The sequence below is a fragment of the Cariama cristata genome, unplaced genomic scaffold (genome assembly GCF_000690535.1).
Source record: "Cariama cristata isolate BGI_N322 unplaced genomic scaffold, ASM69053v1 scaffold16106, whole genome shotgun sequence".
NCBI lineage: Eukaryota > Metazoa > Chordata > Aves > Cariamiformes > Cariamidae > Cariama > Cariama cristata.
The window spans coordinates 17,559-33,092 of NW_009621769.1; the positions used below are offsets into that span (position 1 = coordinate 17,559).

A 15,534-nucleotide genomic window follows, 5' to 3' on the forward strand; every position below is an offset into this window, starting at 1 on the left:
TTAATAAACAGGCTAACCAGTCCACTCGTCGTTTACCCTGGCTTCCTTGCCAGGGAGATGTTTTTTTGAGATGTACTCCTTCCTCTCTTTACATTTTTAGCTTCAGAATTTATTTCCTGGTGCTTCCCTTACCCCAAGAATGCAATTTCTGGCTTTAGACGAGATATAACTGTGATAACTTGTGGCTCCTCTTTCCCCATTCTTTGAGATGGAGATGTAAAAAGCATATGCAGCAAGTTACTCCTTCCCTTTCGCTGAGATTGTCTTCCTTTCCAAACTGTTACAATAAATTATTTACCATGAGACACATTCACTGTGCGCGTATCTTAGCCATCTCTTTATTCCTGGTTCTCAGCTTTTCATACCTTATGGCTAACTTAGTGGGTGTGAGAGCACTTACGTTTCCTTGGATGCAGGCGGCTGGATGAAGTGACTCAGCCCCACCTCGGGGCAAGCCCGGGCCCATGTTTGCCTTGCTCCTTCCACTGGCACCATGGTGGCCAGGAAGGGCTCAGGCTGGTGGCCCAGAGGAGCTGTGGCACACAGTGGGCAGGGTCCACACCTGGACGGCTCAGTGATCGTGCAGCTGGGGCGCACCACGACCACCAGACTTGATGTAGCTGCAGAGCCATAGCAAGGCCATATTACTAATATAAATGACAGATTATGCATTTAGAGTGGGGTTTTTTTCAGAGTGACTTCTGGTTTTTTGAAGTGCCTTTCCTGTCTGCCCCTTTATCTGTTCTGGTGCTTCTGCTGTTGCAGTTCTCAAATGGGAAATAAATCAGTTGCAACAGCTCAGTGAATCTTTCTTTTTCTTTTCTTATGTTTCTTTTTCAGGTGACGCAGTTGCTGAAATCGAGAAAAAGATTATAGAAGCTTTTGAGGTGTTTGACCGTGAATGCAACAAAACTGTGGATGTCAGGTTTGTAACTACCTTCACACAGAAATATTAGAGGATCTAGTTTAGAAATAAATAACCCCCTAAACCTGCATCTGCTTTACCAGAAAATGTAATTGAAACGGTCCTTTTGGCCCTGGTTGGACAAGTATGTCTTTGCTTGTTTAATAGACATTTTGCCTTGTTCGGTAGTTGAAGACTGAAGCTGGCTTGGGAGGGATGCTGGGACTGGCGGAGTAAAGAGGCAAGAGGGAACTGCAGCTAGACAAGGAGTCTGAGGCTGCAATTACTACTAGGAAATCTCTGCTCTGATCGCACATTTGGCACTGCAGGTCCTGGGTCCCAATGGATCCCCTCACTCGCTTTCAGGACAGTCCCAGCCCATCAAGGGGTGTCCCTGCCAGCGGGTGTCACAGTTCCCTGCTCTCCGTAGGTGTCTCCGACTGCACCGCATCCTGCACGTCCCTCTGCCTCTGGGGTGATGTGGGAGGTGGATATGGCTCCGACAGGGAGGTGTGTTTAGGAGACTTGGAAGAAACTTGCATATAATTTGATTGTATAACAACAAGAACAACAACAATAATAATATAATGAACATAAAGATGATCATACTTGATTGCACCAAAAGTCCATTGAGCCCAGTAGCCTCATCTAAGCTACTAGTGGTTACTAGCGGGAGGAATATAAGGAATGGAGCAAATGCACAGTATTTCTTGTTGTTTATTGTACATCTGCCACATTATGATTTGAGTGGCACCTGGGGTTTTTTTTGTTGTCTTATGATAAATAGCGAACAATTGTTCTCTATTAATCTTCTTGACACTGTTAATGATTTCATAGCTGTCTGTCACATCTGTCCTCCATCACAGTAGTTTAAGGCTGGATGTGTTTAATCTCTTGGGAGATGCTATTCCATAGCTCTGGCCATTCCTTTTTGTTCTCCTTCAGCTTTCTCCTTTTTGAAACGAGATGACCAGAACTGGGGGAATGGGATGCACTGATGGGAGTCAGGAGGGAGAACTGCATGCGCTATACCTTTAGCATGCAGTGTTATGGAAATACAAACAAAATGTATGTCTGAGGGAGTAAGAAAAAGTTCAACGGAAGATAAAAATGTGGAGTGTTAGACTGATCAGGGCATAACTGGCTACAAGATACAGAATTAAAGGAAGTCAAATTGAAAAATTCCTAAATAATCTTAATTCTGGTATTTTAAAAGTTTGAATATTTGACAGTGTTACTTTAACTTTGTTTTAACGTAAACATCCATACAAATAACAATACGGCTTTTGTTATAAAATACATGAAACACATGTTTATGTCTCACTGAGCAGGTTCTGAGGTTGTTATAAGCTCTTGTCATTAAAGTTTACTGAAATAGTTTTTCATATTTCCAATTGCTGTTTTCAAAAGAATATCACCAGAGCTTTTAATTCTAAATCAATTACTGAGTATAAACATTACAAAGGAGCGTGGGAACTGGTGAAATTGTTGTCATTAGACATTCCTCACGAAGCCGAATTGGAAAACATCTTTAAATGTTCCAAACATCTTTTCTACATTATAAAACAGAGGTGAGAGAAGTCCAAAAAATTTCTGTGATGGTTTTAGCAATGCATGCTTACTAGTGCCTCTAAATTTAAGAAATTATGGGTACTTCATAGAAGTGACATGATTTTAGTTATACCAGATAGGGAGAATTTCAGGGTACGTCTGCCCCCTGGGTACAAGTGCTGTTCCTTCACCCACAGGGCTCTTTGGGAAGGGCGCTCACTTATACCTTACGCTAACCCATCCCCAGGGAGGTGCAGGATTCCCGGGGCTGGGGCTGCCCCGGTGCCCCCCGGCTGCCCCGCTCCTGGCTGGGGCGGTGGGACGGGCCCTGCCTGCCCATGGGGAGCCCCCAGCCCTCACTGCACCATCACATACTCGTTGCTTATTTGTTTGTCAGTTACATCCACGGTCCTGGATAAATAGCTGTAAAATTTGCTACACTCCTCACTCTATACGGATATAGAGCTTGAGAAAATGTTACGACAATGAAATGATACAGATAGACTTTTGTTTAAATTTATTTGCTCAGACAGTAAGTCATAGCATGTGAGAGGGAACATTCAAAAGTCCATTTAACATAGTAAATGCACAACTTCCCAGTGATCTTTATCGCAGTACAGTTACTGACAATGAACAACAATTTATTGTCCAATAATTCCTAGGTTCATATTCCAAGGCTGTGTCACGTTAATGGATTATCAGTGGCTGATGGTCTTGCATCAGAAGGTGGCACTGCAGCACAATTCTTAACCACGGCTGGAGGCGTGGGAATATTAGTGCCTGAAATAGCACGTACCCCTCAAGAATAGGGAAAACTACCCCGGCTCGACAGGCCGACGTCGCTATTGAATGACTCCTAAGGCAGATACAAGTTAGGGAGAGGTTAAGCATGAGGAAGACGGTATTGTTTCATGCTTCTTACAACACCCCCTGAGTCAAGGGCTTTCATGATTTCATGAATCTTGTCACTGAAAGTGTTATACGTAGGGTGAAAACCATGACCCAAAATTTTATTGCATCTGTGTTCAAAACTTGTATGAACATAAACTCGTTTTAACCATCATTTTTGTGTGCTAGAAACTACACAGCAGAAACTGCAGGTGCGGAACTAAGTGAGAGGAAGTGGCTGGGAGGAAAATACAGTTTCCTATCTGGGTCCTTTAAACTCCATGCGATTACCAACTGTGACATGACTTTTTTCACCACAGACACTTCAGACAACATCCTCATGCTGGCACACACCCAGACTGCCAGAAACAGCAGCCAGCAATGCCAGATTTTGCAAACTCTTCTAGGGCTGGCTTACCTTAGTCCCGTCGCAGTTTTGCCGAGCGTGAGGTGAGGCGAGGGGGTGATGGCAGCCTTCCCATCGCTGGCAGTCTGCGAGAGGAGAAATGGTGTGGGACGGCAGGGAGGCATGGCTTGTGCTGGCTGTTCCTCTCGGGGAGGCAGAGAATATTTACAAGCATCTTTTGGCTGGAAAAGATGAGGGAGTGCAGGAGTGAGAGCATCAAATACAGTACTAGAAATGGGATGCACGGACAAGGATTATGCCTAAATGTCTGACCCCGTTGGGGCCAACGCCCAAACTTGCATTCACGTCCGCAGGGGACAGGGTTTCACTGAGTCATTTGAGCAGATGGCTTCATCTAGTCACAACTGTATGTGTGGGACTTGGGCTTTGATTTGTAACTATTTCTGTGCAGCCAGCCTTCTCCTCCCTGTTCTCTATTGTAGTGCTTCTCACATGCTTTCAATCAGAATGGGAGCTCCTTGAGACGTGTCTGAGGAAGCCAAAGACTGATCCGTATAATTTTATATGTGCTTGGTGTGCCACATTTGGGGCCTTACTGTTGCAAGATGATTTTACAAAAGTCATTGCTTCTTGTATGTACCATTTTTGTTAGGCAATCTAATTTTTTCACCAAATGTACTGGTGAAGATGAAGAAACCACAGAGGTTTGAATCATGGGAACCACAAGCACTGTGGATACTTATTCAAATGTGCTTGAATTTCTGTGTTGTAGAACTGGACTGAAAATCACAAGCAATATTGATGCTTCTGTTATTTTGTTTTCAATCATACCCTAAATCTCATCAGTACTCTTTTTTACAGCTTCACAGTACTTTTGTTTCTAGTCTGTGATGTCGTTCATCTTAAACTTTTTTGAGGCATTGCCAGTTTGGTCAGAATTTTATTTGGAGCCTCAGAACAACTGCAGCAGGTTCAAAAACAAGCTGTGAATATAATTTGCAGCATAAACAGGGTGGTGGTAAGCCACTGTGTTGGTCTGTTTGACTCTTTCAGAGCACAGCAGGGGCATAGCAGGGCTGCCTCCTTCCTGGCCTTTTGTAGTTGTTCTTTACTGCCATTAGGGTTTGTATCTTTACAGCATTTAATGTAAACATATATTTTATTTGTTACCTTTCATCTCAGTAGGTTTCCAAGTGTTTTATTAACTATATAAATGTAGACTTTACTGAAATTAAGCTTAACAATTAGAGGACAGCAGTTAAAAAGTAACCTGCACACAATACACCGCAACACAACGAGGAATTTTTGGGGCCAGTCACAAGCACAATTACACTCTTCCAAAAAGCTCCAGAATATTTAATATCTGTAAAAATAGACATTGCTTACCAAGGCGTTGTCTTAAAAGTCCACATACATATGCTTGTGTGTGCTTGTGTGCTTGTACATGCACACTGCTATACGCAGGCTCTGAATTACTATCTATCTGGATTCTCCACAGACACTCTTGTATTGCAGATTTACTGACAAAGGTGTTCTTTCTTTCTTTCAGAGAGATTGGTTCAATTGTCAGGTCACTGGGTTGCTTCCCAACTGAGGCAGAACTACATGAACTGCTTGCAAAGGTAAATGTTTAGATCTTTTGTATTTTTTTCAATTTTAAACTTGCACAAGTTTGGCCCTTCTGCCTTGCTGTGTGGGAAACCCAGGCTCTTTTCCCAGAGGTTGGAAGTGTCATGGAGGTGATTCAGGCAGGCAGGCCGTCTCTCAGGTTGCCCTGAAGCAAGCCTTTAGGCTGATAAGGTAACAACAGTGATGGGTTAAAATCAGGAGTCTTTGACTCTTTTACCCTAAGAGGTCACTGTGACACTGTGCCGAGGTGGAGGGGCGTTTATAGAAAATGGAGGAAAAATTGGTTTTGACTGATGAAAAAGAATGTCCTAAACCTCGATTGGATTGGGATATCTGAACCCTGACCATCTCACTCTTCTGGTCATGCCATGGACACACACTGGATGATTAAGTAATAAAAATTAGTTCTTGAGCAGGTGTTAAAATCATACATCAAATTCCAAAAATATACAGAAGGAAGATGTGCTATTTTTTTTTCACTGGGTCCTGTTATTGCTATCTTATAGCCAGACCTCTCAACTTTCTGTCCTTTGTGAGGTCTCTCCCAGTCTTGAGATCTCTCAGTTATAGGTAAGTAACCTTTTCTTACTTGATTACTTAAGCCCATAAGTCAGAATTCAGACATAAAACCTCGCAAGACCTAGCAGTCCTCCCATTCTGCCAGTGATATGCAGAGGTAGGGAACTTCAATCACATTTCTCCACAGTTTTTTCCTAGACTAATTTTTGTCTCTTTACCTCATGCTTGTGATAGAAAGGATGGTGTGCTGGTGCCTTGGCAGGGTATGGTTAATACATGGGACAACGAAGTGGGAAAAAGACTTCGCATTCTTTTTGCAAACTGATACGCTGCCTTAAGGAATGGGAGATGCTGGGGCTGAGAAGTGGGGGAAGGATTTTTCGCTTTTTCATATATAGGTCAGGGAATTGATGTCTCTTACTCTTTTCTCCCTGTTCACAACAAAAATGTGGATGGTTGCACTAGTAGTCTCTCCTCAGTAGGCTTGTCTGTTCTCCTGTGCTAAGTCTTGTGAAGATGACGCAGCTGCTTCAGCTAGGAAGTACAAAGAACATGAAAGGAGAAGGATCTTTTAACATGATACTGCAATCTGTCTGCTCTGGTTCTGTACTCTCAGTACCAGATTGTCCCAGCTCCCACTGACAAACAAGGCAAAATGGAAAGAGAAATTATGGTGCTTAATATAGGTGATATTTTCAGTGGCCCACAGAGATTTTTGTTTGCAGCAAATGAACAGTGCAACTGACTCAAGATAGAGAATTGAGAAAAGGAAGGGGATGCTTTGACCGCCCCCCAAGTCCATGGGAACCAGGAGAGTCTAAGGCCTGCCTCCCCCTCCCAAAGAGATTGGACTTTCTAATTTTTTTTTCCCAATTTTCAGCATTAGTGAAAAGTTGAAATAAGTATTACATAACAAAGTACTATGTAATGCAGCTATGAGGTGGAAGATTCTTGAGCTACAACAGTCTAAGATGTATGCAATTGTTGATTATAAGGATATTAAATTAAAGTACAACTACTGCAAGAAGAAAGAATGCATTCAACAGTAATGGTTAACCTTAAAGAACACTGAACTGGAAGTTAAATCTCAAAGGAGGTTTCATGGTGTCCATAAATGAAACCTTGGCATAGGTTTAGTACCAGAAGAACACTATCTTCTTGTAGAACCCTTGATATATTATGTTAATCACAAATCTATCTTAATTTATGTAAGATACCTTTATCATTGACTATGGTAATACCATTTTATCTTAATCTAGGTAAAGTAAAAAGTTGGCTGGTTTGTAACCAAGCTATTCCTCCAGTATTTTTGCCCATTGTAAGCTGTGATTAATTTCTGTTTCTCACTACTTGTGTCTCTCGGTCATCTCATCTTCTTCTTAGGTTATTGTAGCTTAACTGGCATATGTTGCCCTAAAATTATTCATATCTGCCAAATCAACGTTCATGTAATTATTTTATCTCTAAAAATGATCATATACTGTTTCCTATATTGCCTTATGCTAAATGCTGTACTTAATATCATATCTTCAGGCCTACTTTCAAAGTTCAGATGAAATGATAAGCCTAGGGATGGTGAAAGCTAATCCGAGGGTTGCTACAATGCCTGGAGTTTGAAGTCCCAGGTTCAGTGCACTGCTCTGCCACAGTTCTGGATAACTCTGGAAGACGGTTTTGTTTCCTGGTGACTCAAGAACCCAGATGTTATGTGGCCAATAATCGTAGGGCTGTGAGAGTGGAGATACAGAACATAACGGGTGCTACAATGCAGTTGATATGGGAACTGTGGATGTACCCAAAGGAACGAAATAGAGCAAAACTCTCTGAGTTTGAACAAGCAAATACTGTTACTGTCACAGTCACTGTGAAAAGAGGAGGAATTGCAGGAAAAAGGAACACATCAATGGGAAATGAGGTGTAGAACAGGAGTGAGCATGAGGAAGAGTAAGAGGATACATGTACCTGCAAATCTGAATACTTACTAACTTAGGCGAAGTTAATGTCTTTAATTTATCCAATGTTAGAAATAGGATTAATTTTAACAGTTCAAGATATTGCTGGGCCTGTAGAGCCACTGAAATGGAAGCTGTTCTTTCCAGGTTAGAGGAAGCTGAGGTTTCTCATCACCTCCCAGGAAGGTCCATTGTCGGGAAGGACAGGTTTGTTCCACAGACTGCTTTCTGAAGGCAAAATACAAATAGCACACAGAAGAGGCAAATCTGGATGATATTTGTCAGTGAAGGCTGACACTTTCACAGGCATTTGTTACGCTGAGCTCTGAAGTGGTCATTGCCGATGAGTTCTTCTGGTATGAAAATTAGGATGGCCTTCAGCTGTTTGGATGAGCAGATCTAATGTTTTTGGCTCTTAAACATGGTTTATATAACTTACCATCTTCATGGATGTTTTGGGTTCTTGCTTTTGGTTGTTCTGCTTATAAAAGACACATCTATTTCTGATAAATAGCTACCATATTTCTTTTTCTGTCTCTGTGGACTCCTGACCAAATACTAGTTGAAGCACAGATGTTCCCTAAATCGTCCTGTGTGCTTATACATCTCAATAGTTGTGACGCATGGAATAGTTCAGTGTATTGGCTAACTGTTATGTCACTGGAAAGAAGTTAAGTTTTGCCAGGTATTTTGTTACATCTTTTCAATCAAGCAAGCAGTAAAACAAATGATTCTGTAGGAGTAAAAGGCACCATTTGATTTAGCATGAAGCATGCAACAGCTTCATTTCCTTGCTAAAGATCCCTTCCGCTAGGTTCACCCAACAGAAAGGAAAAAGTGCCTTTTCAAGCCAGTTTCCCCTCTAAAGTAGCCAGAGGTGGTGGCTGCCTGCTCGTAGCAACCAAAACCCTTCAAGAGCACTGGAAAAGAGCATGCATCAGCAGCTGCAGCTCTCCATTTAAGCAACTGGATGTATCAGGCGTCGCCCCAGCTCCGACCCAGCTCCCAAGAGGGTCTCCTGGCTCAGTTCGGAGATTTCAAATCAGTGCCTATTTGAGTCTTCTTTCAATCTGGGCTGCGTCTTCGAGAGCCTAGCAAGGTGTTGCCGCTGCCATGTGAGACCACAAGGCATGCATCCAGTTTCAACAGACAGGAACAGGCTAGCTCCATTCAGAGGGCTCCTTTTGGGAGTAAAACTTGAAATTTTCGGGGAAGGGATGCACCCCGATGACAGGGAACAGTTTTTAGCGTGTTGCTCATCTCCTGTGGAAGAATAGGAATGCAGTGAGAATGCTGCCAGAAGTCCCGCGTGTTTTGGGACTAATCTATAAATTTTTGGGGGAGGCAAAGGGAAGCTTTTCTTTGTGTAGCATTTTGTGGGCTGCCTCATGACTGCCCTGACTCAGTCTGCCTGCCTCTCTGGTCCTTCCCCTGACGGCCCTCTCTGGCTATGAAACATGCGGAGGCAACAAATTCTATCCTCGCGGTGTACTGGACTGGGGCTATGTCCAAACTAGCACATTAAATATACCCAGAAACATCCTTGGGTGTTGAAGCCAGCTGGCACAGAGCAGCCCATGCCTACCCTGGTAAATGTTTTCGGCGGAGCGGCTGCCCGGAGCAGCCTGCCCGGGAGAAGTCCCTCAGGTCCCAGCCAGGCCTGGTGACTGCTGGCCAAAATCCTGCCAGGGAGCGTGCTGATGGTGTGTGCTGTTACGGGCGGTCACGTTGCACTGCTTGGGAACGTTCCGGTCCTGCTGGGCTTTACTAGGCTGAACGCAATCTGTTTAAACCTCTGCTGAGCTGTTGTGGGAGATGAGACCAGTTAGCCGGGAGAAGTCCCTCAGGTCCCAGCCAGGCCTGGTGACTGCTGGCCAAAATCCTGCCAGGGAGCGTGCTGATGGTGTGTGCTGTTACGGGCGGTCACGTTGCACTGCTTGGGAACGTTCCGGTCCTGCTGGGCTTTACTAGGCTGAACGCAATCTGTTTAAACCTCTGCTGAGCTGTTGTGGGAGATGAGACCAGTTAGTAGGCGTCCAGTTCCTTTCCACGAGTGGTTTCTAAGCACAAGAGGGCAATCCTGAGTTGTTGGAAGTGTCTGTAATAGCAGGTCTGCGTTTTGCCTGGGATATTATTTCTTCCCGGAAATTCTTTCTATTTGATCACAAGTATTTCACTCAGATGTTACGGTGCCATGTGATATTAAAAACCTGATATAAATATTCAAAGTCTAACTCTGTAATTTTAATGCAGGAACCACCCCAGTTTTCTGGTTTTCATATTAGTTTGGTAATGAGTCATATAACCTGCCATACTTAAGTTTTATTTTTAGGTAGAAGAAGAAGAACCGACCGGATACGTTCATCTGGAAAAATTTCTTCCAGTGATGACAAAAGTACTACTTGACAGACGGTAATGGAAAATGGATTTTCTGTGTCTGTAGTTTATTCCAGATTGACAGGGTTTATTCTGAATACATATATCTACAGTAATTTCATGTAACTGGAAGGAGTACAGATTTTTTTTGTTATTTAAACTCAGTTTACATTAGCTTGATAGGTTAGCTTGATAGAATTACTTCATCTACATAAAATTATGTTGTATGGATGATATAAGTAATACCAGCTTATAATAATGAATTGTGATAATGTGTAGCTTTTGCATTTTTAGTGTGAATCAGAATTAACTTGCTATTCAACATGTTTTGTGCATCCCCGCAATATTTTATATGCAAATTAAGGTCATAACCATTACTTTCTCTGAACATATGAGTTACAGTTAGTGAGAAGCACAGTCTCTTACAGCGTATTTTTAATAAATTGTATAAATTAGCTTCATATTCATGTCTCAAAGTGACTGTCAGGTACAGCTGCACACAACTAGCACTCTAGAAGACTGCTGATCTAAAAGTCTAGAATAAAAAAGCTGTTCACTATTCAAAGGTACATGGAAATATTTGCATGTGCACAGGAACTTGTGCTATTTTGATATGTTGTACTAAAGGCAAGACATTATAGGGAATTTATCTTTCTTTTTAAAGATGATAGCCAAGGGTTTTGGGAGACTCAGTCTTGTCCAATACAGACCGGGAACTACAGGCCAGTCAGTCTCACCTCTGTGCCTGGTGAGACCATAGAGCAGATCCCCCTGGCAACTATGCTAAGGCACATGGAAAATAAGGAGGTGATTGGTGGCAGTCAACACGTGCCTCACAAATTTGGTGGCCTTCTACGACAGGGTTACAGCATTGGTGGATAAGGGAAGAGCAACTGGTGTCATCTGCCTGGGATTGTGCAAAGCATTTGACACTGTCCACACAACATCTTTGTCTCTAAATTGGAGGGATGTGGATTTGATGGGTGGACCCCTTGGTGGATAAGGAATTGGCTGGATGGTCACACTCAAAGAGTTGTGGTCAATGGCTTGATCACCAAGTGGAGACTGGTGACGAGTGGCGTTCCTCAGGGGTTGGGAGTGGGACCGGTGCTGTTTAACATCTTTGTTGGCAACATGGCCAGTGGGATCGACGTGGCCAGTGCACCCTCAGCAAGTTTGCTGATGACACCAAGCTGTGTGGTGTGGTCGACACGCTGGAGGGAAGGGATGCCATCCAGAGAGGTAGGCCCATGCGAACCTCATGAGATTCAACAAGGCCAAGTGCAAGAGCCTGCACATGGCTTGGAGCAATTCCAAGCACAGATACAGGATGGGCGGAGAATGGATCGAGAGCAGCCCCAAGGAGAAGGACTTGTGGGTGCTGGTTAACGAGAAGCTCAACATGACCCAGCAATGTGTGCTGGCAGCCCAGAAAGCCAACAGTATCATGGGCTGCATCCCAAGCAGCGTGACCAGCAGGTCAAGGGAGGGGATTCTGCCCCTCTGCTCTGCTCTGGTGAGACCCCCCTGCAGTACTGCCTTCAGCTCTGGGGTCCTCAGCACAAGAAGGACATGGACCTGTTGGAGTGAGTCCAGAGGAGGAAATGATGTCTAACCATTCCCCTTAAGACCTCACCTGTAGGGAATCACAGGTATCCATACAACAACGTCTTTTCAATATAGGCCTAAAAGCATGTGAGGAGAGTAATCAGATGCTATTGGTTATTCTGTTCAATATTGCCTGTACTTCTGTCCAGATTTCCAACTGCATGCAGGCAATTTGCTCTTAGATGAATCTAGACATGAGAACAGTATGGTTAATCTGAAAAAAGAAAATACAATGAAACTAAGGAGATAGAGTTGCCCGAGAAGCTGTGGCTGCCTCATCCCTGGAAGTGTTCAAGGCCAGGTGGGATGGGGCTGTGAGCAACCTGGTCTGGTGGGAGGTGTCCCTGCCCATGGCCGGGGGGGTGGAACTGGATGGGCTTTAAGGTCCCTTCCAACCACACTATTCTGTGGTTCTGTGATGCTATGGTAATACTGAGAAGTTATTTTGCATGCAGAGGGCCTGGGGTAGGAGGGTGTTCTGCACATGAAATAGCTATAGGATTTCCCCAGACTGTCTTGCAGCATCCAAAGGCAGCTTGGGGCTGTGTTTGAGAGCCTTTGCACCCCTGCCTGGACACGGACTAGCCATCAGTGGCTGGGTCCCGGTGTGCCAGCGCAGGTGCATTGCCTTCCCAGGTTCTTGTGCCTTTCTTCTCTGGCCTTCATGGCACATTTCTGGCTCCACACTGATGTTCGTCCTTTCACAAAATGATACGTTGCTGCTCTGGGCTCTCTTCTTGTCCTCCACACCCCCTCCACACAGACATACACAAAAAACGCCAGACCCCACAGACTTACCTCATGCTAGTGCAGGCTTGTCAAGACTCACTTTATCTTTTGGGGCACTATGTACATAGTTCACATGAGGGCACATAAGATTTGGATCACAAAAAACAAGGCCTCTTCTTAGCATGTTTGATTTTTAGATAGCAAAAGAGCGAGGCGGGTCTGGATGAAACAATCAAGCAGATAGAACCTCCCTGGCTTCAAGGTCTTCTCTTTAGTGTTCTTGGGGGTCGGTGAGAGTCTGCTGGGATATGGAAGGTCTCCGCTACTGCACAGGTCTTCCTTTCCAGCTCTGAAAGCAGACACACATATGCATGCACACACGTGCCCAGTTCTCGTGTCTCTCTGAAGTTGTTAGTGACAGAGCTTTTCTTCTATAGCTACCAGCCTTCTTTGCTCATCATCAGCTCGTTAGACTGTCAAAGTCGTACCAGGTGATCTGTTGCCTAGCTTCCAGCATACCTGGACAAAACTTTGTTTTCTTGGTTTGCCCATCTTCTGTTCAGTGCCTGGGCTACACGGGATGATTCATAGACTCATAGAATCATAGATTCAGCTGTTACTGATTCCTGCTAACCCACTCAGCCAGCCCAAACATGCAGAAGCCTTTCATCTGGCTCCTTAGCACAAGGAAAATTAAACAGGAGTACAATAAAAGACATAAGAGGTAAAGATGTGGACAGTTCCGAAAAGTCAGGCTGGAATTAAATGTCTGATAGACAAACTTAGTGAATTCTTATAGAAAATAAGTTTTCCCTTTCCTTTAGTACTCATACTTTATTCTTTCAGAATCGTACAGCAGCCTGGCAAACAGTGACTTAACTTTTCTGATTCAATGGTTTCAGCTACCGGCCTATTCCAGAAGATGTTCTTCTACGTGCATTTGAGGTCTGTAACTAAATATTCAAGTACTGAGTTGCTGGAAAGAAGTTGCTGATTCTTGATTTAATATGGTTAAACCCACAAATTTTATTCTTTTTCTTTAAAGGCTTTGGATGAGAATAAGCGTGGATATATTACTAAAGAGGAGCTGGTCAAATACTTGACCGAAGAAGGTAACATGACTTTTGTAATATCAGTGTTTAAGTAAATAAACATTCTGTGTGTATATGGCACCTTGAGGTCCTCGTTCTGCATGCCAGAACTTGTAGGAGTAGATACACTGTCTTCAAACAATACTGTTGCCGTGATGCGTGGCTGCAGACTGGAACATTTCACTGGTGAATAGTGCAGGGAAAGAACATTTATCTCCCTCCTTGCAGACATTATAAGATAGAGATTATTATTATTAAGAGTCATAACTCAGTCTTGTGTGGATATTTTATGATTCTGTGCACATCTCTGCGCTTCCTAAGGATGTGGCTCTTTTTCTGTCCTCCTGTAAAACTGTAGTTTAGATTTCCAGATGTTTCAGGTAGTTTCAGTGCTCACTCATTCCTACATTATCTTGATCTTAACTCTAGTGCCGTACGCAAACAAAGAGATTCAAAGACCACATTGAAGTTGTATATCATGTAATCCTCAGTATCCCGTGAAGAGCCTGCTTTTCTTGCATGGCTGACTCACCTCCCGTACGAAACGGTGTGCGGGCTTTGCGCATGACCTGTCCTCAGATGGGAACCTTGTTCTCAAAGAGGGATGAAGCAAGCCATCAGCAGCTTTGAAGCTCTTAAAAGAGAACAACCAGAAGCCTTTCATGATGTAAATGCAAGTGCACGGTTAGCCAAATGAGAGAGAATAATTCTAATGTACACATTAGAAGAATTTGTTCTGACAAAAATGGTTGTTTCAAAATCCCTGTAGCAGAGAGGAACAGGCTGTTTTGGAGTCTGTGAAGCAGAAGGAGATCAGAAGCTCCAGGCCCTCTGTCTCCTTGCCCTTAGACCTTACTCGCTTGGTGTGCAGGACTACATCGGCAGAAGTGAAGGAATTGGATCCTTAGCATTGCTCCTTTTCTCCTCTGTGTGTGGACCAGAAGGAGATCCTTGCAAGGGAAAAGTGGTGTAATTTGCCAGCCCTGAAAATAATACTTATCAAGACAAAGTGATATTCTCTGCTGTCTTTCAGGTGAGCCCTTTACTCAGGAAGAAATGGAGGACATGCTCTCCACTGCGCTAGATCCAGAAACAAACACTGTTCGCTACAGAGACTACATTTCAATGATGTTAGTAGATGAAACTTGAGGTCTTCCCTGTTAATGTTTGAGATGCCTTTTGGTAACAGCAGTGCAGCTTGGCAGTTAGTTGAAATATGTATTTTAAGGTATAACAAAGCTCAGCTTGTGACTTTGTGCTTATAATTAAAAGAAAATCTGTGTAGCTGTATTTCCTTGGGTTCTGTATACATTTTGAAATATATTGACACCTGGAAAAAGAGCTCTTGACAGAAATATTGCGTAAGGTCTGGAAAAGAAATCATGGAATTTGGTTTGAAAATAACAGGAAAAATAATGTTAATGGAGTCAAGAAATGACTTTACAATTGCTTCTGAAAAACTAATGGAAAATGGGACCTGTGAAAGCAGGTAATAAGTAGGTGAGTACCTTAAGATGATTAAAATTGTGAAGGCATGCCACTAAGATAAAGCTTTTATATTTAAATGTAATCCCTGTTTGTGTTTAACTAATAAGGCACCAGGTAGGTTACTCCTTTTGAAATAATATAATAGATGAAATAAACTTTCTACAATTTCTAATTTTTGTCAAATATTTGTGTTTTGTTTACCATAGGCAATTAGACTGGACCAGTTAGTTCCATCTTACGTTACTCATCCCCTGGCTCATGGTATTCTGCTTCCATTTTAAACACGCAGGTAACACTCAAACCATTGCCATAGTCAAATTTACAAAGTAATGCTTGAGAACATTTACTGTAGGCAATAAACAGTTCCCCTTTCGTAACCAGTTTGAAAGTCAGGAGCTTAAACTGTTCAAAACTTAGGGTCATAGGACCGGC

General features: G+C 43.1%; 1 protein-coding gene across 1 annotated transcript; it reads left to right on the forward strand.

Moving 5' to 3' along the window:
* Positions 1–840: 840 nt before the first annotated feature.
* Positions 841–14,763, forward strand: EFCAB2 (EF-hand calcium binding domain 2; the record flags this gene model as incomplete). The annotated part of the gene is made up of 6 exons (XM_009702108.1): positions 841–925; positions 5,260–5,332; positions 10,143–10,222; positions 13,426–13,468; positions 13,569–13,635; positions 14,648–14,763. Coding segments are annotated over 6 exons (464 nt in total), but the record flags the coding sequence as incomplete, so codon positions are not given.
* Between the last annotated feature and the right edge of the window lie 771 nt (positions 14,764–15,534).